The sequence below is a fragment of the Lissotriton vulgaris genome, chromosome 8 (assembly GCF_964263255.1).
Source record: "Lissotriton vulgaris chromosome 8, aLisVul1.2, whole genome shotgun sequence".
NCBI classification, from domain to species: Eukaryota; Metazoa; Chordata; class Amphibia; order Caudata; family Salamandridae; genus Lissotriton; species Lissotriton vulgaris.
Window position 1 is genome coordinate 1391189570 of NC_141696.1, and position 27416 is coordinate 1391216985.

Below are 27416 nucleotides of genomic sequence, written 5' to 3' on the forward strand. Positions count from 1 at the left end.
AAATCACCAGTTATCTGAACAGCTGTTATTGTCGTTGTACGTCAGTGGCAGGTTCACTGCGAGGGCCAAGTCTCATTTTTGGGTGGGCCAGACTCGTGTTTGGGTGGGCCACGCTCATGTTTGGGTGGGCCTGGCCCACCCGGCCCACCCTCTAGAACCGGGCCTGTCTCCAACCACTTTGTTTTTACATGGACATGCTTCCCATCCCATAGTTCCGTAAGTGTGTTGTAAACTCTTAAGCATGTTCCCTGCAGCTGTGATGTATCCAGAGCATAAGCCCAGGTGCATGTGCACCCTGTTATTCCTGTCAGTCATCAGACTCAAACTCAACTGTTTACTGCAACAGTTATTTATCTTCCGGACACCAGATCAGATTTGTATTTCAGGGTGTTGAAGGCATGGCTTCCAGGGGTATGCTGAGCTTGAGCACTTCTTGTTTCTTGGAATCTATCCTTCCTGCTAGGTGGGCCAAGGTGACGACTTGTAATAGTGCAAGCAGCTACGTTCTTCCTGTCTATGGGAGTGCCACCCTTGCCTGACTCAATCATGGTGGCGCTCTAGTGGGGCTGCGTGACTGCGCTATATCAGCAAGAATCATTCTCTTGTTACCAGTGGCTGACGTATTTGCTGCATTCTTTGAGTGGAGCATTGCCTGTTATGTTATAAAATTTTATATAGCGCACAGCTGCCCCAGCAAGGAGGTGTCCCGGTGCTGACAGCAGTGAAAGAACGGGGCTGTGATGAGAACTAGAGCCTACGGCAAATGAAAGAGGTGTGTTTTGATTGCCTTACAGAATGCTAGGTAGTTGCTCAAGCTGCGGGTCTTTAAAGGAAGAGAGTGCCAGAGTTTTGTGGCCATGGTGCGAAAAGTGCGCCCCCAGCGCGCATCCTTCTTACGTCGGGGACCACCACCAGGTGTTGCCCTAAAGAGCGGAGATGGCAGGTGGTTACATAGGGCAAAAGCAGGTTGGCCACGATCCCTGGGGAGGCAGATTTTCAGAATCTTAAAGGCAATGCAGAGAGCTTTAAACTCTATCTGCCTGGCCACCGGCAACCAGTGAAGCCGGCGAATGGCATCCGCCGCAGGACACGCTCTAGGGAGACCGAGAAGGGTTCTGGCAGCCGAATTTCAGACCCTCTGTAGTCTCAAAATTTCTGCCTTATTCGTCCCCAGATAGAGCGAGCGGGCATAGTCCAGTCTCGACTGATTTGAGGCCTGGACGATAACTTGCCGGGTTGACGGGTAAAAAAGAAAAATAATTAAGGTTTGAGCCCCTGCCACCTTTTTAGTTTGTACAAAAGGGGGTGGTGATGGACGGAGCATCTGAATCAATCAAACACTCATACCCAGTCAAAAGATCTGAGTTTAATCCATCACCGTTCTTTAGCCCACTCCGCCACCCCAGTTCAGACATGGCTATATGCAAATCAGTCTGACCCTGTGCCTCATGGGAACAGTCCAGCCCGAACTGCCAAGCCATGTCTTCCCTGGACCGGAAACAAGCTTCCGAGGACCGGTTTCTGGCATTCCAGCCGTCTTCAGCCCGGCTTGCTTGAATCCATTGGCAAAGTGAGCAAGGGACTTACGTCTGAGCATACCCTGCCACACTTATGGCGGCCAAAAGCGGTACAAAAGGCGGTGGTGATGGACGGAGTATCTGAATCAATCAAACACTCACATCCAGTCAAAAGATCTGGGTTTAATCCATCACCGTTCTTTAGCCCACTCTGCCACCCCAGTTCAGACATGGCCATATACAAATCAGTCTGACCCTGTGCCTCATGGGAACAGTCCAGCCCGATACAGATCGAAAGGCGCAGCTAGCCATTAACTTCTGTGTTAGATGCTCATGATACAGTAGAGCGGATGTCTCAGTCCAAGTGTCGTCAGACAGAGCAACGCACACGTGCGCCTTATAAGTTGCAGACACATTTTACACTCTCAGTATGGGAATCAAAGCAGCAGACTTGTCACGGAAGGTCCCTGCGTCGGGAGAAGTGTTAACAGATTAGTGCTTCCAAAAGAAGGTGCACATTCAGCAGATTTATTCGCACAAACATTAACTTGTACTTGTGCTCCTTTTATCAGCACATGAAACTTTAATTTTTCTAGTAGCAACAGCACTGTACTTACCACACAGCACGTTCCGTGATGAATCACTGCCTTGAACCAGGGATAGGAGTCCGTGTTAGCAACACACACACACACACACACATGGCATGAATCTTCCGATGGCTAGTGACCTGGTGACCGGTGCGTGGAAGGAGGAGGCTACCGGGCAAGCACTGGCTCCAAACAGGGAGGGACATCCACAGGCCCCGGCCTGCGCGCATACGATCAGACCTGGAATAATGGGGCTGTTTTGACGCCTGCGTGCGTGGAAAGGAGAAACAAAATTTCCGCCCGCCTGTGTCTGCCTCTGGCCAATCAGACCATGCATGCACTCAAGGCGTCACTCCAGGGTTCACAAGGGGCAGTCAGAGTCTGCTATAATGCTATTAATGACAGAAACCGTTCTTAACTATAAAATGATTGCCAGCAGGAAGAATTATTGAAAGTAAACTATGCGTGACAGTCTGCATCGGTAAATACAACAATTAGAGCTTCACTGCGGTCTGCGTCGGTCACCGCTCATTGGTGTCACCCCTAGTTCTGGTGTCACCCGGTGCGGTCCGCACTCCCCTAGTGACGCCACTCGCACCTCCAATCACCATAGTCCGCCCCCTCCTAGTTTGTCCTTTTCCTTTCAGCCCCTCCCTACTTTGTATTACACCCAGATACCTGCACACCCGTTCTGCGCCTTTGGGATATATTCTCTGAAGCAAGTTGATGAGGCCACGCTTCCCCGTCCTCCCGCTCAGGTCTTTGACTCTTCACCTGAAGCGGGACGGGGCCGCAGCCGAGCCGTGGCGTGAAGAATCCTGAGGCCCCAAAGCGGACGGGCCTCCGGCCGCCCACTCCCGTCCACTGGAGCAACAGACAGTGAGTCGATCCGGCCTTCTGAGGCCCGCTCTAGCTTCCTCTCTGAAGAGGAGATCCAACCTGGCAAGCGAGGTGACGTGCTAGGTGGGAGTCCGGTTACCCAGCGACCCCGCCCAGCGTCTCTCACGGAGCCTTGCGTCGCTCCCCCTTCCACACGCTTGTCACTGGGATCGCTTGGCTCAATTCTGTCGGGATCCAGCTGAGGCGCCTGCCTAGATCTTGAAATAGGACGACCGATCAACGGAGGACTACGGGTCCCAGAATGCTTAGAGGCAGGAGGAGGGTATTTTAGGGACACGTGTGCACGAAGCAGTGCGCGTAATTCTTGGAAACTTGAATTAACCGTCGGTCGGCGAGGAGACGCCGACATCAGGAGAAACCTGTGTGCTCAACGGGGGAGAAAAGACTCTAAGCTCGGCGGTTCCTGATATTAGCTCGCTTCCGGGGTGAGCCGTTGGAGAAGTCAGGGGCCGTGGAAACTCGCTGAAGAAATTATCGGCTTCAGGTAAGAGAGGGAGCGGCTGCTCTTACTCTCTGTGACATTACCTCAGCCGCTTGCTTCGTAGTATTCTGTCTGATCGCTTCTTGCGGCTGCGAGGGGTCAGAACAGTTGAACTAAGCTTAACAGAGCAGGAGGAGGACCGGTGGGAAAGTCTCCGTGAGATTGAACGGAGGGTTTCAGTGTTTATTTTCACCCTTCATTATTTAGACGTTTACAAAAGCGTGTTGATCCCCTGGAGAGGAGGAGCGCTTGGAATACGTAAGCTGCAATCACCATTGGAATGCGTGTTGATCCCCAGAGAGGAGGAGCGCCCACGTGTTAGTATTTGAAAGACTGCACCCCTGGAAAACCTTGTACCGTGGCACACGCTAAGGGAGAAAGACCCTTGGGGCAATTGATTGCACATTACTTGAGAGCTTTTGAGTTAAATAACATTAAGGAGGGATAAACTATTGGGGCTGATGAAGTAATCAGAAGTATAAGCAGGTTTATTTTCCTTGCACGGAGTGTGCTGTCGTTGGAATTGTTGTGTGCAGAGGATCTGCAGTTAAGGTACCTGATACTAGCGAGAAGTAATGAGAGTAGCCAAGATAGGGGGGAAGTGATAAGATTACTAATTGTTGTATGCTTGTGTTTTGCAGATCCTTTGTCCCTGCTGTCCCTGTCCCGTCCTTTGTCCCCTGTCCGATCTGACCGTAACTCAGTGGTATTCATAGTGAGTTCTGAACGATCGGGAAGCGGAACCCTTATAGCATCACACCGATCCTGAGGAGCAAGAGGAGCATAACAAATTCAGCACCAAGGGCAGCGGTGCAGTACCGCCTGACAGCCTCGGTACCACAGCGCCTCAGGAAGGGCGGAAGGGCAGAGAAAGGGAGGGGGGGCTCTGATTATTATCGCGCTGGGAAATTTCGGCAGCACACGGCGCAGATAACATCGGAACACCTCAATAACGCCAAAAAGGGCAAGAGCTATGGTTGAAAGCACGCTTCACTTCAGGGGTCGTGACACAGGTCCCTTGTTCTGCATTGCCCTATGAGCCCACGGCGCCACCCTCCAAGGTTTTCTGGGGTTGGAGAAAGGTCACTCTCACCAGTGGTTCAAATGAATTAGTTTTCTTGATGAGTGGCCACACTGGGATGTGATGTTCACAGATCTTCTCTCATAGGCAGGGCCAGATCAACAGGGAGGAGGGCAGCGCTCACAACTAACTCACACCCCCTAGGAACAGTCAGAGTAGCCTGAGACACAATCCCCCTGACGCAGTTGTCTACACTCCAGCCAGCCCAGCAGTGACAAAATGGCCGCCCAGTGTCTTCCCTTATATAGCCTGGGCCTTGGTCACTAGAGTGAACCGGAAGGTTCTGGAACCCCCTAATGTTATCCTATGAGCCAGAGCTCTGTGGTAATTCCTAGCAGGCGTCCATCTTAGGAACTCTCGCTACCCACCATTTTAGGAAGGTGCACCTGTGCCTCAGCACTAATTAGTAGTGGTGGGGCACTCGGAGACCTAAGGCCACACAAAAAGGATTGGTGGAAAAAGAAATGTGAGGCAGAAAGGGAACAAAAACATAGGGGAGACCATCCAAAAGCTGACAGGTCTAACAGGCAGTACTTCATCCTACATGCTATACTCGAGGGCAAGGAAATAACTTGTCTGCATGTATGGCCCTAACACTGAAAGCCCAGATTTTTCCTCCTGTTATGGCAAAAGGTGCGTGTTCGAGGATGCTTGACAATTATCTGGGGTGGAGATTTTAATGTAGTGTTGCATTCCACGCTGGATAAATCAGTAATGGGGCACAGATCACATCTCCTGGTGGCCGCACAGCTCCACGCTATTATGACAGACCAGGCAGGCACTGCATGATTTTTGGCACAAGCACCATGGCGAGATAGCCTCTAGTACTGGTCGCGTATCAACTACTGGCTAATGTGTGGAGATGTGGCTGCCTGGGTAAAAACGGTTGATCACATGTATCATCTGCTATCTGACCATGCTCCGGTGCGGTTTACCCTTAACCTGATGAAAAAGGGGGGACCACAGATTTAGTTGGTGGCACTAGTTAAATGCACTTAAGGACTCAATGTTCAGCCATACATAAATACTTCACCACCAATGTGAAATTGGTGTAGTCCCCCAGGCCTGCTGTTTAAGGCCTTTGAAGCATACATACATATGTGGTGTGTGTATAGTAAAACAGATAGGAGTACTGAGGGGACGACTGTCCAGCCGAGAGAAAGACCTGGGGGAGTTGGACACTCAGTACATAGCCACTAGGGACACACAAATACTTGCACAATAACCCAGCAAGCTCCCTGGAAGCTGAGAGGGAAAAACACTACTTGCACAGAAAAGCTACCGCTAGGCACTTCGGGGAGGAAGACTTAGCAGGGAAAACACTAGCCTCAATGCTCAGATCCGAACACGACTGCCCATACCTCACTGAGATCCTACATGACAAAAACCAACACTATTACACCACCAGTGATATAACAATGGCTATGGTAAGCTACTACTCCCGGCTATACAGCTCGGACCTTACGCTCAGTACTGACACCATTGAGGAGTACTTACATTCTATTCAATTGCTGGGAATAGATGATGCCCATAGACAATATCTGGATGTACCCTTTGGAGAAGAGGATATTGTCCAGGCAATCCGTAGTATGCACAGTGGTAGAGCTCCAATCCTGGATGGCATGACAGGCCAATTATATAAGAAGTACACTGACATCCTAGCCCTGCACCTAGATACGAGAGGCGCTTACAGTAACTATACTCAAACCCAACAAACCCGGCCACTTCATGCGACTCATACCATTCATTATCAATGATCAATGTTGACAAAATCCCAGCACACTTTATTGTGGACAGATTTCGCCTGCTCTTCCCTGACATTGGCCGGCTGGACCAGTCCGACTTCGTGCCAGACAGCTCTATCGCACATAACCACCCTGCCCTGTTCACTGTGATGCACTCTTTGTCATCTGAACTGCAGGCTGTCGCAGTCTACTTAGACACGACTAAGGCCTTCGATTAGTTGGAGTCGCCCAGCTCTTCTCATTGAGGCATTGGATAGGCCTTAGCTGTGGATTCCTCTGATGGCTAAAATTACTTTACATCAAACCAACTGCAAGCCTCAGGGTTAACGGTGTAGTCTTGCCCGCCTTCCAATTAACAGGGACAAGCAACAGGGCTGACTGCTGTCTCTGATACTATTTGCAATTCCTTAAGGAGCTGCTGGCAGAATCGCTTTGCCAGCGATCCACTGCACGAGGGCTTTCCTTTACATTTCACGTACTAATTGTGTCAACATACGCAGACGATGAAACTGTATCATGAGGAACTCAGATATGAATCTACCGCCCATTCTCCATGAATTTATTCGATTCAGGAGGCTCTCTGAGATCACAAATAATTGGTCTAAATCGGTTATTTTCCCTAATGCCTGTCACTCCGCAATGCACCATTGACTTTCTTTGAAGTGGGCTGACTCGGAGGTTAAATACCTGTGGGTTGGGAGACCAGAGACCATGACTTGTGAAAATGATGGCAGAGCCGCTACCTGGCTTGAGTACCGAACCAATGTGGGCTGTCCTACCACTCTCCATGGCCGGGATAAAAGCAATTGCAAAAATGCTAATACTCCTGAAATTCCTCTACCTCTTTGTTAACTTCCCACTACCACTAACATGGGCCTTCCTCAATCGGCTACGATCCATACAAATCACCTTGACTTGTGGTGGTGGGCAGCCACAGTTGGCGTGGGAAACATTCACCCTTCCATTTGAGCAGGAGAGTATGGGTGCTCATGACATGGAACTCTATTATGACTACGCACAAGCACAACATGTGCATCAGTGGATATACCCCACACCTTATATGGCTAGATATGGGCTCCCTTAGAACTATGTCTGGCAATGCAGTTTACAGAGAGACAAGAGGGGGGACAACCTGGCTAGATGGTGCCTGTTCCATAAATGTTGTCAATAATCAATGCAAAGCATTTGCTAATTCCTATTTACCAATGTGTGATGTCCATACTATAAGTACCTGTTGTACCACAAAAACTAATAAAAACCATTGTAACAACCAACTCAGGAGGAAGTAGTGGAAGATCTTCACTTCCGCAGAAGACCTTGGAATTCAGGTGAGTGGTCCTCTGTGTGAGAGCCAGCCTCCTTCCACCACGTCGATCATTACCGCTCATCAAGCAGGAAATGGTCTGGATCCTTCCACAGCTTCTCTAAGCCTGGCTATATCCCTGACGCATCAATCTGCAGAGGGTTCCTTGGTCCAGTTGAGGGGTTTCTACCAGGGCGATATGTGCTTCCCGGGAAGCTTCATAGGATTTTCTCTGAAAGATATCCATAGCGCAGCTACATGGGTTCTCCTCACACATTTTATTTTTAATTACAGGTTTCGCTTAGGAGAAATGCGCATTTACTCTAACTGAACTAAAGCAATTAAGCAATGATGTTTTATTGAACAGAAATACTACCTAAGTTTGCGTTTTCCAGCTGTCACACACAAAAGTGTTATCAGAAGACACATGGGTGAGTAACTACTTGAGGGACCATACCACAGCAAACTTTAGGTCTGCCACGTGTTGTGAACATGGATTTTTGTATATGAAAAACAAACCTGGCTTCGGTTAGCCTTTTTGAGCCTATTTGTAAAACAAATTGAAAAATCCCTTATCCTGTAAATGGGAATTTCTATAGCACATCATACAACCCAGCAGTTCACTTGGTGCAATAGAAAACGAGGGAAGTTGATGTAGGAACTAGCAAGAGCTGCAACAGAGTGGGCTAAGGCACGAATAGCAAGACTTTCTACTTCCTTCTCAACTTCAAGTAATTTGCTTAAATTCTCATAGAACGGTGAGGAGAGTTTGAACACTCAGCACTTTGTACAATAAAGTGCTGTCCTTGAATTTCTGAAGTTGTAATGGGGAAAGAATTTAAAGGAAATCTATTGAATCCCAGCAGATTAATTAAAACCAGATTTCATAAAAAGTTAAAAGATATGGAATAAACAGCCATGGCTTTGAAATGTACGAGCTTCATTACCAGAAAAGAGAGAAGATATGATTATGGTGCTTAAAGACGAGAATAATTCTTACAGCAGCATTTGGAATGAGTTGGATGCATTCCCTAGCAATCCGGTGTAAATGCACTTTCACTTTTAGCAGGCTGATTTCCTGTACCACTTGCATGCCTTAGAATTGTTTTTCTTCATTTAAAGGCACCTGCGCAGCAGCTGCCCAAGATCCATAATTGAAGAGAAACGTAAACGTGACCGGCGGATATTCTGAATTAATCTCATCAGCCTGCTACCCTGGGATTCATTCCAGCTCATTGTTTTATTTTATTTTTATTTTGTGCCACTACAGACTGGGGCCATGCCTATGCTAATCAGTCTAAGTCAGAAGAGTGCAGCCTCTTCTACTAGTGTCCCAGGCATCGTTCCCACGCTCTCCGTGGCAGAGGTCTTAAGCTGCATCTCACTGATGAGGCCCAATAAGGCTGACTTTTGCTCCCCATTCAGAGAGGGCGTGGCCTGGCAGTGTAGGCAGGATTGGTTATAATGGGGTAGGACCAAAGGTGATTTACACAAGGTTGGTCATTGTCTGTAGTGACATAGTTGGCAAAAGCACAATGGACGGGAATGCAGCCCAGGGTCAGTGCCCGAGATTAATTCAAGAATTCCACCTGTCACTTTTTTGTTTTTCAGAATTTATTGAAAGCCCTCCAAGAACCTTGAATCTCTTGCACTGAGTGAGCTAGAGGCGTATTGAGGCAGCAAGCGGATAAATGGGTGGTTGTATAAATAGAGGCCCTCTGGCTCATTTACCCCTACAGGCGCTGCTGCACTACACGCACAGGAGCTATAGCATGTAAATATGCGAGCCAAATACCCCTGTAGTGCAGACGTAGCTCTGTGATTCCCCTCCGTCATCATCCCCGCAATGTAAGAGGACTGGGGCCACAGTGCTGATTTCAGGGTGCAACTGGGAATTGTTAACAAATATTTCATTTTTTTGGCATAAGATGATATATATTGAAACTACGTCACTTTTGGTGCGTCACTTCCTGTTATGTTTTGTTCCATAATCCATCTATAGACAGGAGTTCCAGATACTTAGAGTGGATAAAGCACCGGAACTCAAGCACTTTCAACCACTTATAAAAAGCCACTCGATCTGGAAAAAGTAAGCAGTGCAGTAAGGTCCCATAGACGCCAAATTTCATTCTTTTATTTTCGAAAATAAAACAGGGTAAAATATTTTGCGTGCATCAAAATTAACCCCGAGGTCTATCATGTAACAGAAATGAAAACAAAATGTCAATAATGTGACCTCCACCCTAAGGTTTACCCCAAATCTTTTTTGTTAAAAAAATGTATCTACTTTACAAGATAAGTCTTTGCTCATGCATTGAATTATGGATAAAAATCCAGGCTGATAACTCAAATCAGCTGTAAATGATACTATTGGCTGGTACATATGAAACGAGTCCTCAGGTAATTCAGTGCCGCTGCTTTGATAGGTCACAGCCCTTGGGCTATTGGCGCTTTGGGATTATGAGGTTCTTCAGCATGTCGAAGGAGTTGCCATCAGGGTGCACGGTGACTATGCCCTGGCCTTCCTGGCGGACCTGAAGGAAGCCCGAGTCATCAACGCCAACTATGGTTGCCAGCGGGCCGGCTTCACTGCCCAGGCGGACCTGCTTCCCACTGCAAAGGAAGGTAGAGACATGTTAGTCAAGAGTTGCCAATAAAGTGAGCACAAACACCCGAGGAGACCACAGCACCAGAATGAATTGTTCTGTGAGGAGGCTACTGTGAGTGACTAGTAAATGGGAGAGGATTCCAGCTTTGGGCTTCACATCACATCCCTCAGGCAGACACAACCAATGACTCAGCGTCACCTAGTCTCAACATTTCCAGCAGCTAGAGACTGAAATAGTGAGCCTTACTTTAATGGAAGCGATATCAACTAAGCATTATGAAGCACACGTGAACGTGATATCTGAAAGAAATCGATAACAACACACAGAAAGCTAATTGCAATAATCAGACGGGAAACAAACGTAGGGGATTTATGTAAATTATACAACTTAGTGAATAGCGTCAGATGCATGCAGGTAGAACTCAGCCCCCCTGCACTCAAGGCTGCGCTTCCACAAGCTGTCTACGCGCCAGTCCGCCCTGTCTTTCAGGGGTGTGTGGTAACACCTCTACTTTCCAACAGGGGTTCCGACTCAGAGCACCGTCCACTCTGGGAGCGGTGCAGCTAGAGTGGATCTGTGTGCCCCTGGCATTGCTTCCAGAAGGTGCAGGGGTCATGCCTTGCATATGGCCGCGCTCTTCATTTCTTTTTACCACACACCTGGCTTTCACCTCTCGCACCGCATGCACGCAGCGGCCCTTTGCGAAGAGCTGCGGGCTCCACGGCGGCCATGACAGGAATCCACACAGAGGCACACGTCAGCGTGCGGTGCAGTTGGCCGTCGGCCTACCCCCAGGAATACCCCCTCACCTCAGAAATTGAAAGCAGCCCGAGTCCGCCGTTCCGCACGAAACAATGGGCGCTGCTTACCATCAAAGGCCCTGGAGGTCTGGGGGAACGTGACAACCAGCAAACCACACCACATTCATTTCATCTGGTGGTTTGGGAGAGCCCTGTGGGGATGCACAAAATCCGACCAGATTCAGGAAAAGAGGGGCATTAGCAGACTCCATTTCTCATGCTGAGTGATGAGATGCGAGCGCCGTTATCGGGCTAAGCTTTCCTAGAACCGTGCACGTGCACTGTGGGCTGCAGAGGAGGAATATAATGGGCCAGTGTTTTGTGGCACAATGCTTTATCACACAGGAGACACACAGGAGCCGCACACAACCACAGGCACAGAGCCACAAATAATGGATAGTCAGGGCACGACTTGTCAGAGACACTCCCATCTGCATTCCTAGTGTAACCGTAGAAAGAGGGCATCTCTGAACCAGTAGTGTGCATTTTTTTAAACTTCGCAAAGGCCAATTGAAATCTTCGTAAAACGGCGACTTTTGGGAACAATTAGCCTGCGTGTATTTTTACTTAACATTAACACAATGTTTCTACATAGGAAACTTTACAGGAAACAATATCACCTCATTATAAGTTGAGTCTTAATATGACGAGTCCTAATAAGATTTGGGCATAAACAGGAGTTTTTACTCTACAAGGCCCATGATAATAACAGCAAGCAGACTTGCCGTTGTATATTCCAGAGACAAATCCTCCAAGTTAAACATGGAGGAATTGGTCTCAGGAAAAAGGGCCAGAATTACAGTATGCAGGAATCGCTGGAGTTCCTCCCCATTCCAAAGGGGCCTACAGGAGATGAGTTAGGAATGGATGTCCAATTAATACGGCACCCCGAATTCTCCCAGGTTTTGTAACCAAGGTCTTAGTAATCCTCTTCCCCCGAAAGCCACTGTGCACAGAAAAGCTCTGGAAAAGGTCAACTTGCAAGGAAAAATTCTGCTGACCTCTTCCAGCTGGAATCTGTTGGAATAGAGAACTAAGCAGTAAAAAATACCTCGCTAGGAGGAGAAAGACTTGGCAACAGCGACTGGAGAATGTCCAAAACCATGGATAGAGTGACTAATGTGTGAACTTTGCAAATCATTGCCAACGGGGAAATTATACTTCAGACCTACTATAAACAGAGCTCAACCAGTTTGATGTACACAGTGACTAAAATATGACATACTATAGTTCACATAAGAGAAACGTGCGAAAATGCAAATTAGCTCAACTAGAAATGTATCGGGTCACATGCACACTGCAGCATTTACCTTACATTCACTGATACATGCTTGAAACCTCAAACTACCCTCTACCTTCAGTTTATGCAATAAGATCCTTCGTACTGACCTTGGGAGGAAGATCACAATAGTATTTGGCTCTTCGATTATTTTATACACCCACTGGGGGGACTGGAAACTGCTTGGAGAGCTGTTTAGCATAGCCTTGTGCACTCTGTACCACAAAGACGTATACACATCGGATGGAGGCACGCTCTCCACCCTTGCACACGTGCACACCATGAACAGTTCCCTACTTGACAAAAGAGCCAACACGGGTTTTACTTCAATCCAATGAGAGGAGGGCTGGTGGGAAGGTGCTGACAATGGGCGATTCTATAGACCAGTTACGCTAGGGGTGACTCTCACGTCCTTTGGTAGAGTCCACATCACAGAGGAGGGGCGCGCCTGCAGCACTGCACAGTTAGGACAGGCTGTTATTAAATTTAAGTAAACAGACTCACTGCATTGACTCAGAAGGAAGTTTCAACAGTGCACTGAGGGAGGGAGCCAGGGTAGCAGCTTGGGTATTTTTATGACAAGTACTTGCGTGGCGAACGCCGATGAAGCTGTGCTAGCCCTGGAGCGTCTGTCTCCTGTTGTGGGAAATGCAGGACACAATACATCTAGCAATGGTGACCGTAACATCACTGACTCACAAGGTCACACATAATATTCATGATTTTATCCAAGTAAAACTATCAGATGGGTTCAAGGCAATGCTTTGTTTCCGAGAGGCATTGGAAAACAAGTACAAATCACCTCAGACATGATACAGAAAAGGTAGCAAGGGTCCCCAGAATTACTCTGTGCCTACAAATCATGGTGTATGGTTCAGAGGTAAAAAGAAAGTGCAAGACAGCACCTACTATCAAGTGAGCGGGTTATTATTGCTTAGCAGGGCAGAGTAAGAGAACCTTATAAACGCGTTCTTGCACAGTGTTCTTGTGGTAACCAGACAGCTGCCATAAAATCCGAAGTATGTGAAGAGAGGAGGATGAGACAGGCTAGATGCACAGGAATCAAGCAAAAGGTGAGTGATGGCACATAGGTGTGCAGGGATACAGCATGAAGAGGCTCCTGAAAAGGTGCAAGAAGTCTGAGAACCAGAGTAGATCAGACCAAATTAGACCTACTGCGTCCTTCATTTTCTGACGGAGTCTTGAAATTTGGGGGGAAAGTGATATGCCATACAGAAACTTTCCTCTCCGATACCATCCTCATCATTTTGAGCTACTTTCTTGGCATGGCCTCGGTATGCACCTCAAGATTCCAATGCTTGTGTTAGAGGCACGTACATGGTGATGTTAGCCTTCGCATTAGCATGTAAGTTTCCAGGTTTAGCCCCTTGTGCCGAGGAGACCTAGAAATCGGTCATTTGAACCCTCTCCCATCTCTGATAGAGCTGCTGGATGTTTAGCTGTGGACCCAAAGAGGCCAGCTGGTCTGGCTACAGCTGTGCCGATAGAAACAAAAGAGGTGGCACTAAGGCGGGCAGACCTTTGCTATCAGGGGTAGCACTGGGGACACATGGAGCAGTATTGGGGGCACCAGACAGTGGGAAGGAGCTTCAGAGAGCTGGAGTAAACTTCTTGGACTTTAGTTTGTCATTCAAGGCATCCAACAACAAAAAGAGGAAGAGCCAGAGGGTAGCTCGAAAGTGTAGGCGTACTGAGAGGAAAGGAGTTCAGTACCAAATGTGATCTATAATAGCCCAAAGCCTACTGTGATGGAATGGACTGAAGCCTGGAACAGTGCCAGAAAGTACCGTGTGCACTCCTGGTCCTCATAGGCCTTGAGTGAGAGCAAGTGGAGGATGCCACATAATCCTGTTTCAGATGCTGCTCCAGTGTTAGAGAGGCTGCCTAAAGCGCCTCTGCCCAATAGGTTTCATGAAGAGGGAGCTGTAAGAGAGGGTGCCTACAGGATGTGATAGGCTCTACTCCAGGATACAGCCTCCCTGAATCACCACAGCAAACAGAGTATTCCTCATGAACGCCACCAGCAGGTCAGGCCATGCTCTACTTATCACTATCGCGGGTGATTAAATACCTGCTTCCTCTCCAGGGTGTGCCTCCACCGCGGCTGACGTGCCGATTGTTGTGGAGGGCAGGCGCCATCTTGGGTGAGGACCTGGATCCCGGCGGTGCCGCTCGCTGCGGTCTAGCTGGGGGTGGGGTTAAGCCATAAATTGCAACGGCCTACCGGACGCGCAGCGGGCACGTCGATGGTGCACTGAAGGTGCGCCTAAGGTAAGCCCGTCTGCGCCCGTCCACGGCCGGCTGGGGCAAGGGGCATGTTACTCTGCCCAACTTATTACCTATACTGCCTCTGATTTGACACGCCTGCCCTCCCAGTGGCCCCTCCTCCCGACCATACTTGCTAGATTAGACTCACCGGGACTGTTCTGCCCCCGAAGGGCTTTCCCGGAGTTTGATCCCCTGTTGGCCATGGCCCCTCCCCCTCCTGCCAAAAGAGCTGTCAGTTCCAACTTCACAGTGAGCTACTTGAACACCCGCTCGCTGGTCAAGCACCAGATGGAGATTTTCCAGCTCCTGGACTCTGATAAACCTGACATGCTTTTTGTCACTGAGACTTGGCTTATTGAGGAGTCTTCTCCGGATATCCTCGCGGCGGTCCCGCCGGGTTACTACATTCTCCAAGCCAATAGATCCTCGGGTAAGCCGGGTGGCGGGGTGGCAGCCATTATTAAACATCCTATTAGATTTTCTTCACTAGCTACTGCCAGTATCCCTTTGGTCGACAGCCTTATTCTTAGATTGGAATCCCCAGTGGCCCCCTTATCTGTATCCTGGTTTATCGCCCCCCTCAGCCTATGCCCAACTTCCCGTGAATGTTCGGTGACATGCTCTCCCAGCTGGTCATTAATAACTCAAAAATCCTAATTCTAAGGGACTTCAACTACTGGCCCTCTGAAGACAGAGAGATTTTCTGTTCATCCACCTTTTCTGACTTGTTATTTGGCATGAACTGCTCTCAACATATTCATTTAGCAACTGATGTCAAGGGCCACATCCTCGACCAGGTTTGGACCTCTAACCTGGATATCTCGTCTCCCCTTGTTCTTCCCGGTCCTTGGTCGGACCATTCCATTATTACCTTCTCCTTTGCTGTTACCACCCATACTAGTCGTACCCTTGAGGGCAATCTTCCAGCTAGGAACTGGAATAGGGCTTATTTGGGCACTTTTGTCACTTTACTTAGAGCCTCTCCCCCACCTGAGTGCGATTCTCTAGACACTCAAGCGTTAGGCCTGCAGCGCTGGCTCGAATCAGCTAGTGATACCGTAGCCCCCTTTAAATATGTCAGGTTAAAGCGTCCCCATGACGCGCAAAGATGGTTCTCAGAGGAACTTAAAGTAAAGAAACTTAAACTTAGACAGGCTGGGCGTTGTTGGCGATGAGACTACGCCCCTGACAAGAAGTTGGTATTCACGACCCTGCTCAAAGACTACAAGCTAGCTATCCTGCAAGCTAAAAATTCTTATTTCTTCAAGAAAATTGTAGACTCAGCCTCTAAGGCAAAATACATTTTTTCCATTGTGGAAGAACTCTCGCACCCAGATAGGATTACTATTAAAACTCCCCCCTCCCAGGCACTTTGTGACTCCCTTAATTTGTTTTTCATTGAAAAAGTCACTAAAATTAAAAACAGTATTTCTTGTCTTGTCCCCCCCTGACTCATCCACTCCAGCCACCACTCCTGCTGTTCATAATCCTCAGCAAATTACACAGATACCCCCTATTTCGGAGGACGAGTTTCTAGCCCTGCTAAATAAGGTGACCTCTGGCTCCCCCATTGACTGCTGTCGCCTTTGGCCCCACGTCGCCACGGGAAGGGAAGAGAATGGACTAAAGCCCCCACTGTCTGGAAGCGCCTCGATTCTTCTTCTATCCAGGGATTCATCCTTTCCCTAACCAGTCTTCTGATTGAGAAGGGGTACCGATCAAAGCCCCCACCGCCCTCCCAGTTACCGGTTGCTACCCAGACGAGGCAATCATATCCCCGCAATTACCAGGGACTTGTCTCTGTGGCATTTCCTGAAAGGAAGAGATAGCCGCGAACCACCTTTCCCTGCTTCCTCTTGACGACTAGACGTGGCCTGAATATATCGAGTGTCATAAGTTCATGATTGCAATGTTGATTCGTTGTTACACCAAACCAGAACCCGTTAAGAAGGAACTGTACCACTGTGTATTTTCTACTGTTAATAGAAGCGTGTGTGTTCCCCTCCCTGGCTACATCTGTTTGCCCTGACGAAGGTGCCTTACACCGAAACGCGCGTCGGCGCTACCATCAAGGACGGCAACATTATACCATCTAATTTGCCCTCTCACTGTGGCACCCCTGTCCATGCAACCATAAGTCCATCTATCTGTTGCAGGCTTTGTGAAATTTATCTGGTTGAACGGTTTGAATGTGTATGAGTCTGAATGATCCCTTGAAGGTGCGAATGTCTGTTGAGTCCCCCTAAAGTGCCCCGGAGTGTTTGGAACAATGAACTGTATGATGATGTTTCCTTCCTGACTTGACATGAAATATCACATTGATTGTTTTTATAAATTCCTGAATATCCAATCCCTGAATGTCTTTTTATAAATATGTGCATAAAAATAATTAAAAATATATATTTTTCATAAAAAGTATGATTTGAATTTCTGGCTCCGATACCTGGTAATATTGCTCCTTCACTAACAGAACTGGATCCCTTAGAGGAGCATTGGGTATTTACTCTGGCAGGGTGTTCTTCTCTATTTCACTGCTGTCCCACCCATGTCCTGCGTGAGGCCTTTACTGCCTGCCCCACCCCCTCTCTGACTCTTCTCAACAACTCACTCAAAGTGGGCTTGGTCCCTAGCTCTTTTAAAACCGCTGCAGCGGTGCCCATTCTCAAGAAGCCCAATGCTGACCCATCCCTTATGAACAACGTTCGCCCCATTTCCTTACTCCCTTACCGCAGTAAAGTACTTGAGGCCCATGTCACCCACTTCCTGAGCTCATTTATTGAGCACTCGCAGTTCCTCGACCCTCAACAGGCCGGTTTTCGACCTGCCCATTCAACTGAGCTGGTCATTCTCTCAGTGATGGAGGAGCTGCGGAGGGGCGCGGACTGTAACATCAGTCAGGCTTTGGTGCTTCTGGATTTGTCGGCTGCCTTCGACACGGTCGACCATGATATCCTGGTTGGCCGTGTCGAGGAGGCCGGCATCCGGGGATTAGCCCTTGACTGGGTTCGCTCTTTCGTGAGTAATCGTCACCAGGCTGTCCGTCTCTCTCAGTTCTCTGCTGACAAGGTTGGGTTGACATGCGGTGTCACGCAGGGTTCCTCCCTTTCTCCCCTCCTTTTCAACTTGTATCTTTCCCCCCTTATTCGGTCTTTACGAGGCAGCAATGTCACTGCATTTAATTATGCAGATGACATTCAACTGATCCTCGATATCGACCCCTTGGACCAATCCATCCACAACTTCCAGTCTACTCTGTGTCATATCAGCGATTGGATGAGGGCAAATCATCTGAAACTCAACCCGATAAGACCGAACTGGTTCTTATCGGGGGCGCCTCCAACCCGTGGATTCTAACTTTTGGCCTACTCGTCTAGGTCTCCCTCCCCCGCCCTGCTGATTCTGCTAAAAGCCTTGGGGTGGTCATCTGTAAACACCTTTCGATGAAACCCCAGATTAACACGGCGGTCTCCTCTAGTTTTTTTCACTTACGTAAAATCCGCAAGATATCCCGATTCCTCACTACAGGGGCTCTCACCCCTATGTAATTTCCAGGTTAGATTATGCCAACTCCCTTTATGTTGGCATTCCTACCTACCAGTTGAATCGATTGCAGCTGGTTAAGAACCAGGCTGCACGATTGATTTTCAAACAGCCCAGGCACCAGCATGTTCGTTCCCTGTTAAAAACCCTCCATTGGCTCCCTGTAGCTGAACATTGTAACTTCAAACTAGGCTGCACCATCTTTAAAGCGCTGGCCGGCCTCGCCCCAGCCTTCATCTCTTCTCTCCTTTACCACTATGCCCCCTCTCGTAACCTCCGATCCTCCCATCTTGCCTTACTTAAGATATCCACCTTCAAACGCAAGAAACATGGAGGGCTCAGATTCTCGTTTCTTGCCCGTTCTTTTTGGAACACACTCCCTTTAGAGTTTAGGCTCACCACCTCTTACCCCCACTTCAGGTCTCTCCTGAAAACCCACTTGTTCTGTAAAGCACATAACTAGGTCTTCCTTCTGCCCCGTCCCTTTTTCTCCCCCCCGTTCTCACCTCTCCTTATCTGTCTCCCTTTTACCCATAGAGCCAAGAAACCGTTTGGTGTAAGTGCGCTCTATAAGAACGTTTACATAACATAACACTGTGTTACGAGTCTGCAGCCAAGCAACCAGACGTAGAGTAAGGCTAAATCGCACGGTGCCCAAGACTTCCATACCAAGATGGGGAGTCGGACACAACACAACACTACAACAAAAAGGGCTTCATAAGGTTTTTGTACGCAACCTGGGGTGCATATAGTAGCTGGCGGACGACCGCTGGGGAAGTGTAGCCAACCCCGCTTTAAAAGTTAGTTTAGTAGTCTAGGGCGACAGGCACTCTGCACTGTTGGGGTATGGGCAGTTACTAGGCCCAGATTGTGGGGAGGTAGGGTGGGGGAATGTTGGGAACTTAGTGTTAAGTTAGTTCATTTAAAGTACAAGCAAGTACAGTTCAAGGCAGGGTTTGAGACTAAAGTGGCTCATATGACAGAAAACAAATACCGTTGTAGTCTCTTGATCAGTGATAGCGTCCACTGTATGCATTGGGGGCGGGGGTTGGGAATGGGGTGAGGAGAGGTGAGGCTGGACCTCATGGGTGAGAAAAAGTTTAAACTTTTATCCAGGAATGTAAATGGTCTGGGGGATAAACTAAAGAGAGGAATTGTTTTGGAGTATCTCAAAAGACATGCCCCAGACGTGGTTTAGCTCCAGGAGACTCACCTGGTAGGAAATAAGTGCAAAGCATTGGACAGATGGGGCTATCCCTTAGTCGCTCATTCAGGATTTACCTAAGGTTCACGAGAGGTTGGTTTTATGGTGCGTGGGTCCTTCCCGATGGCCATAGACTAAACATGGACTGATGACATGGGTAGATATGTAGCAGTCTCGGGGCGGTGGGAGGGAACAACACTGACCCTGGCATCTGTCTATATCCGCCAGGTATGCAGGCAATTGCATTTCGAGAATTGGGTAGTAAACTGATGGAGTTTCCGGTAGGAAAGCTGGTACTGGGGGGAGACTTTACCTCGGTGGTGTGTGGGAAGCGGGATCGCTGCCCCCCAATGGATCTGGGACCTGCACAACAGACACTGTCCACCTTTCTGGATGCCATTGATTGGCAGACACATGGCGAGTCCGTCACCCGGTAGATACCCAATTCACATTCTACTCCGGGGCGCACAATAGTCTCTCCCGGATCGACTATAGCCTTATGCCGGCAGATCAGGTGGGTGAGGTCACAGAGATTAGACACATGGCGCGGGGCATATCTGACCACTCTCCAATATGGGTACAGATGGGTAGAAAACAGAAAGGCAGAATAGCGTCCATTAGTCCGTGGCACCTGCGAAACCCCAAAATATGGCAGAAAATCACCACATCGACCAAGTGCTATTTTCAGGAAAATGAGGGATCTGTGAGGTCGGCGTGCATGCTCTGTGAGGCATTCAAAACAGTGGTCTGAGGTCAGGCAATCTCACATAGTGGGGGCTGAAAAGGAAAAAAGATGCAGAGTTAACACAACTAGAGGAGGAAATCTTAGTGCTTGAGTGAGAGCTTCTGGGAGACGGAGGGCGAGTGCGGTACACAAAGTTAATCTCAAGAAGGAAGAATACAAAAGTGTGGCAACAGACAGAGCTAAAGTAATGCTGAGTAACAAGCTAGGTAGGGTGTATGAGTCAGGGGATAAGGCAGGCAAGCTGCTGGAGTGGGTGTACTGACATGAGCGTGCTAGTTGCCTGGTAACGGAAATAAAGACTGTTGAGGGAGCAATACTTACTTACCCGCAATCGATCGTAGACGAGTTCGCTAAATATTATTCTAAGATATATAAATCCATTCTGCCTGCTAGATAGAGGAGCAGCAAGCTCTGTTAACTGATATCCGGCTGCTGACTTTACAAGAGGCAGACAGAACGTTTCTTGACAGTGAACTCACATCTGATGAAATAGCGCGAGCCATTAGGGACCAACAGTCCGGAAAAGCCATGGGTCTGAACGGTCTCCCAATAGAGCTGTACAAGCTAAAGCCCGATAGAATAGCTCCGTACCTCAGGGCTATGTATAACAAAAGTAGAGAAGCTGGGCGGCTCCCTCTGGACTAGCGGATTGCCACAGTGGTAGTCATACACAAGGAAGGTAGGCCTAGGGAGCAGTGTTCATCGTACAGACCCATCTCATTGCTGAATGTCAAGGCTAAGTCCTGGCCAAATTGTTGGCCACAAGGTTCGATGGGGTGATCTCCGATCTAGTCCATCCGGACCAGTCTGGATTCATGCCTCTGAGAAATACTGCCTTCAATCTACGTAGACTCCATGGGGTGTTGGGAAAATGGCAACACTTAGAGAGGATGCGGTGGGGATGTCATTAGAAGCCGCAATGGCGTTTGACATGATTGTGTGGCCCTATCTCTTCGCAGTGTTGGAAAAAAATGGGATTCGGCTTTGGATTTATTAGATGGGAGAGGCTACTATATTCGGAACCGCTAGCGCAAGTAGTAGTGAACAGAAGGTCGGTGACTTTCACTCTTGGACGGGAAACGAGACAAAGCTGCCCCTTGTCCCCCTTGCTTTTTGCCCTGGCACTTGAGCCCCTGCTGAGCCGGATCCACAGGGACACGGTCGTGAGGGGTTTGCAATGGTCGATGGAATGGGAGGATCTTATCTCCCTGTATGCTGACGTTGTTCTCTTATATCTGGCATCCCGGCGGGCCTTGATGAATAGAGTAATGGATATTTTTACTACCTTTGGTAGATACTAAGGATATGTCATTAACTGGACAAAATCGGTGATATATGTGCTAAGGGGAGGGTTCCCATGCTTGCCCAAGGGATGTAGAATAACAGAGGCTGTAGATGGCTTTAAGTAGCTTGGTATCTACATCACTGTAGATCCCCAGTTGTATAATGAACACAACCTCTTGCCGCCTCTGCGTAAACTCCAAAGTGATGTGGAACACTAGAGGTCCCTTCCGCTGTCCCTGCTGGGCAGGGCAGCCTTATTTAAGATGATGTCCTTGCCCCGCTTCTTGTACATCTTGCAAAACTCACATGCTCCTGTCCCCGCCACCTATTTTGCAGATATAGAGAGAGAGAGAGCAGAGAGCTCTCCTGTGGTCTGGGGGAACGCCTGAAATAGCACTGGTGAGGGGTTGGTACGATGGTGGAATTTGACTTCCAAACATCAAGAAATATTACTGGCCTGCGCAATTGGCAGCAATCAACCAAGGTATATATAGTTTGCATGCAGACCCTGGGTATCAAATGGATAGATGGCTTTTGATAGGGGGCTCATACACCAAAGCATTGTACTCTAGACCTGCCTGGTTGAATCTTACAGGACCCACAGCACACTCTGTCAGGGTCTAGCACTCAGCACATAAAAGTTTAGGTTGGGATAACAAACTAACAAGGGCCACCCCTCTGTGGCACTCACATTTGTTGGCCACCCTTAGAAACTCAAAGGGCTTCGATAAGTGGGACCTTATTGGAATATCCAAAGTGGGCGATATAAGGAAGGGGGGAAAATTGGTAGAATTTCCTACGCTACAATATATGAATATGAGCTGGCAGGATCGGAAATATTCAGGTATTATCAGGTGAGGCATGGCCTCAATGCATGTATCCCACCAGGGCAAACTCTCCTGGATGCAACATCACTTGAGTACAGGCTCCTGGATGGCTATATGCCCAATAAATCAATATCACTCACCTATCGTAAACTAATCAACCATGTAGCGGATCCCCTTATACAGCTCAGAGATAAGTGGGCTGATGACATGCTAGAACTGGACGATGAGGACTGGACTGAGGCGCTTGCCTCTCCAAGGGCAGTTGCAATCTCACAAAGACTCAAACTTGTAAAATTAAAATTTTTGCTTAGAGTGTACTATTGTAGGGCGGTCCTGGCCCCAATGGGGGTACGGAGAAGGCTCGGACTGTAAGAGAGCCTGTGGGAAAGAGGGTACGTTCCTACATATTCTGTGGGAATGTGACAGCATTCGTAAATATTGGATGAGTGTGTTGAGATGTATGACGGAGGTTGTGGGTCAAGAACTGGGCCTTGATGCCAAGATGTGTTTGCTTAACATATGGGGGCCAACCGACTTAAATAGCAAAAAAAGACTATGGGTGACCTTGGGGTACATGGTAGCAAAGCGTAACATCACCAGAATGTGGGGGGCACAGGAGGCCGCTGACTTACTATCATGGAAACGAGACATGGATTGGTGTATGTTCAGAGAAAAAACAGGAGGCTGTAGTCTAAATGGAACACGTATCGTGGAGACATCTGCGACCCCACCCCCTTCTCTCCCTGTCCCCCTCACTCTCGACAATCAAGAGCTAACGGAGTAAGATAACCAGCATCTAATAAGAAATGAAAAGTTACTTTGCTTTCTAACCTGGTATTATGTACAGTCATGTAAGTATTGACGTTTCCAAAATCATGTACTTCTGCAATCACACGGTTATTCTTCAATAAAAAGAGTTTTTAAAAAAATGGGCTTCATTTCAAAGGTTTCCTTAGCTGCCAGTCATGGACTGTCCTTTTCCTGGACATCTAAAACCGGATCAGGCAGAAACAGGTTGTAACGTAATGGAGCAAAAATATTTATGCTACCAAGTAATTTTCAGGGTTCCTTTCACTACTTGCAAAAAGAATAGCGTGGGTGATCTCTAAATGGGAGAAGGGCCACAGAATAGGGCGTCTTAGTGCCTCAGTGGAAAAAAAGAGCCCAGTTCTGTATAAAAGACTTTACTGCCAAAGTAGCTCCTTGTAGACAATTAATTTCAAAGTCACCTATCCGATATGGCTGCCTTATTTGTTATTTTGATTTTTAAGGCCTAACCTTTACCCTCTTGGTGTGTCATGGCGCTGGAAAGGGAGCCCTCACTGATCACAAGAGATCGAGAGGGCTTTATTAAAGAGCCAGGTTGTGAGTTGTTTCCTGTAAAGAGGGAAACTGGAAAGTTGGCGCAGAAATAAAGGAAGGTTGTTGCAATTATTTGCTGCCAAATATGAGAAAGGTCGACCCAAAGGTCCTAGTGCGAGTGATGTGTGGGATGAAAGCCAGGCTGAGTTTGGTCAAGGGCATAACAGGCGTAGAGAGGTATAAGGAGATCTTAGTGTTCAGACTGAGTGCCCTTCAGGTACGCAAAGCTTTGGGGGCAAAGCAAAGGGTCTTAAATAAGGGTCTTAAATAACGCTCATTTATGCATAAAGAGCCAGTGGAGATTTTCCAAGGAGGGTTCAGAAGAACCAGCGTAAAAAGACTGTAGTAATGAAGAGGAATGTTGCAAGGCAGAATGAAAGTGATGATCGATGTAGGACTTCCCAAATTATAGATATATTCAAGACTTCAAAAGGAGAAAATCGCACAGAAGGCACTTAGTCAGAAAGGAACATATTGACATGATGTGCATATTTCTTTTTGAATTCAAATCTTTTTTATTGAAAAAAGAACATAAGAAGCACAGAAGGAAAAAGAACAAAAAGCATAGTACAACATTTACATACATTACGTGTGGTTATGGCTGGCTCCGGATTAACTAGACAGATGGTGTATTAAAGGACCTTGTGAAGATGTGCAACTATGACGTCATGCTTGTAATGTACAGCCAAGTGGTTGTTCTATACTCTGAACCAAATATATACGAAGTAAATCGATAAATAAAATAAATAATACAAAATATATAATACATAGTACAAATACGTAGATACTTTCAAGGTATTCTCAAATGATACATACACTGGTACATTACTTAAGAAATCGAATATAGCCCATACTGGGTTTCTGACGGTGTCGCAGTAGTAAGTGTAGGAGGAAGTAAGCTCGCAATTACATCGCACTGAGCATATTCACCTACATAAAAGCAAGAGGAACTAGTATCCCTCTAGGGAGGATCAAACGAAAAGGAGGAGGCATCAAGAGATTTCCAGAGTTTTTTTGTTGATGCACGCCAAAGAGAGGATTGAAGGGCAGTATTGTCTACTCCTCCGATACAAGAGACCCACTCACGCCACATCTTGAAGGAGACTTCCTCAGCAGCCTTCCATTTACACAGTATGACCTTACATGCTAAGGTGAGAAGCAGGTCTAGCAGTTGTCTATCATACTCATTAGCCACCGTTGGGTCTAAAGCACCTAGAATGACATAGGTAAATTCTCTCCGTGGCTTGATTTTAAAAATATGTTCTATGCAGTTGAAAACGTTATTCCAATAGTTTTTTAGGGAGGAGCAATGGAAAAACATGTGTGACAAGTCACCTTCGGCCTGATTGCAGTTCCAGCATTTTGGGGTATCTCTCAGTTTAAGTTTAAATAGTTTTTGGGGTGTCCAGAACACCCTGTTGAGCAACATAAATTTTGTTTGTGATAGGATTGGGGAAACTTTGTTCACAAGAGCTGTTGCATTGATTCTGTCCCAGTCAAATTCAATTCCTGTGTTGTTGGGTTCCTCCTCCCATTTTATTTCATTACACTTTTGTGCTTTCCCGGCTTTTGGGATAAGTAGTTTATAGACATTAGATACAAAATGACCTGCAGCTTGGAGACGCGTTAGTTGTGATTTAAGCCATGGCTCAAGGGGTTTAAGTGGACGTGGGGCAAGGACTGTCTTCAGCTTTAGGAAAGCGTAGAAGTCTATTGGTGTAAGGCAGTGAGTTGCCTGGATCTCAGAGTATGGAAGTGGTGAGCATCCGTCATATAGGTCAGAGACCATGTTTATGCCTTTCAACGACCAATGTTCCCAGTGGAGTGATTCCCCATCAATTCGAATAGCTGGGTTATGCCATAAGGCAATGGAGGTAGTGTTTCTTATTTTTGGACCGGACGATTGAACTTGCTCTAGTCTTAGAAGAGGTCGTCTAGTGTTTAGCATGATATATTTAGAATGAGGGAGATGCGCTAAATCCACGGTAAGTAGTGCTTTGAGGGGCGCCTTGCCTACAATAGCTTTCTCTATATCTATCCATAATGGGGTATAGCATGGTTCCTCGACAAACCAGGCTGCTCCCTGCTTGCACAAGAATGCTGTCTGGTAGTTTCTAAAGTTGGGAAGCCCCAGGCCGCCTTTTTCCTTAGTAAGCTGCAGCTTTTTCATAGATACCCTGGGCTTCTTCCCTTGCCATAAAAATGTTCCAAACAGTTTATCTATTTTGCGCAGGAAGTCATCCGTGAACGTCATGGGGAGCATGCTCGCCAGATAATTTACCAAGGGTGTTACCATCACCTTTAGCGTCTCAGCTCTCCCCCACCACGATAGGAACTTAGGGGACCAACCACCTAGTAATTTTGTTATTTTGTTCAGGAGGCGCTCTTCATTGACTTGTAATGTCGTAATTTGTTCTTTGTCAAAATCTAATCCTAGATATTTAAAACAGTCCGGCTGCCACGTTAAACCAGAATTCCCCAAGATCTCCTTAATTCCTATACTATTCAATAGTTTCACTTCAGTTTTGTCCTTATTCAAGGAGTATCCAGAAACCTCCGGGAATTCCTCAATGGTGTTCATTAGGGCTGGTATTGCCTCATCTGCCTTCTCAGACATGACTAGAACGTTATCTGCGTATGCTGTAAGTTTGATGACGCAGTCGTTAAAGGGAATTCCAGAGATGGTAGTGTTATTACGTATTTGGTACAGGAAGGGTTCTATGGCCAATAAGAAAAGCGAGGGGGAAGGGGGCAACCCTGTCTTGTTCCCTGTTGTAATTTGAAAGGAGAGGAGAAGGCACCACCCGCTCGAACCCTGGCCGAGGGACAGGAGTAGAGGGACATGACCAGTTTTATGACTGTTGGACCTAAGTTAAATGTATTTAAAACAGCCTCCAAAAACGTCCAATCTACCTTGTCGAAGGCTTTTTCTGCGTCCACTGTTATCGCTACAGTGGGAGTGGAGAGAAGTTTTGACTTTTCAAGGACGTGCGTTAATATTCTAGTATTGTCACTATAGAGTCAATTTTTCAGAAAGCCAGCTTGTGAGGGGTGGATAATTTTCGGTAAGATTTTCTGGATTCGGTTTGCTAGGATCGAGGCTAGAAGCTTACAGTCTAAATTGATGAGCGAGATGGGTCTGTAGTTTTTGGGGAACTTCGGATCTTTGCCCTCTTTTGGTAAGACCGCTATGACAGCCTCCGCCAGTGTACCTTTAACCTCTCCCGTTTCGTTAATTTCATGAAACATATGAAGCAAGAGCGGTGCCAATGTAGAGGAAAAGCATTTGTAGAATTTAGCTGTGAACCCATCAGGTCCTGGGGCTTTCCCGCAGCGAAGTGATTTTATAGCTTCTGTCACCTCGGCCTGTGTTATCGGGTTGTTAAGCGCCTCCTGGTCTTCTAGAGGGAGGGTGGGCAGATCACATTTATCTAAGTAGCGTTTAACCTTATCTTTGTCTACATTTTTGTTTTTCGCATATAGACGCTCATAAAAGACCTTGAATATGTCGGCAATTTTAAGGGGATCGGTCCAGGACATTCCCTTGTCATCCAATAGTGAGTTGATTGTGTTTTTCTGTATCTTAAATTTCAGGTACGCTGCTAGTCCCTTCCCCGCCTTGTTAGATTTGCAGACTTTATAACGTTTCCTTCTATCCAGCCACACCCCAGCTCTTTCACTTATAATTTTGTTGTATGCGTATTTTTGGTTAGTTAGTTTATTTAGAGTCACTTCAGACCTGTTCTGTATATAGCTGGCCTCTAATGCGGCAATGTCCGCCTCTAATGTCTCCAAGGCCGCGTTGTAGTTTTTATTTATGGCAGATTTAAGTTTAATGATTACGCCACGTATAGTACTCTTTA

At 47.4% G+C, this 27416-nt stretch overlaps 1 protein-coding gene across 2 annotated transcripts in view; it reads right to left on the minus strand.

Annotated features, from left to right (window-relative positions):
- Positions 1-9721: 9721 nt before the first annotated feature.
- Positions 9722-27416, minus strand: part of HLCS (holocarboxylase synthetase) — a 933637-nt gene continuing 915942 nt past the window's right edge. For both annotated transcript variants that reach the window (XM_086935401.1, XM_086935400.1), the window contains exon 11: positions 9722-10227. In XM_086935401.1, the coding sequence (XP_086791527.1) occupies positions 10056-10227 (172 nt within the window). In that variant the 3' untranslated portion in view covers positions 9722-10055. The remainder of the gene's footprint in view (positions 10228-27416) is intronic.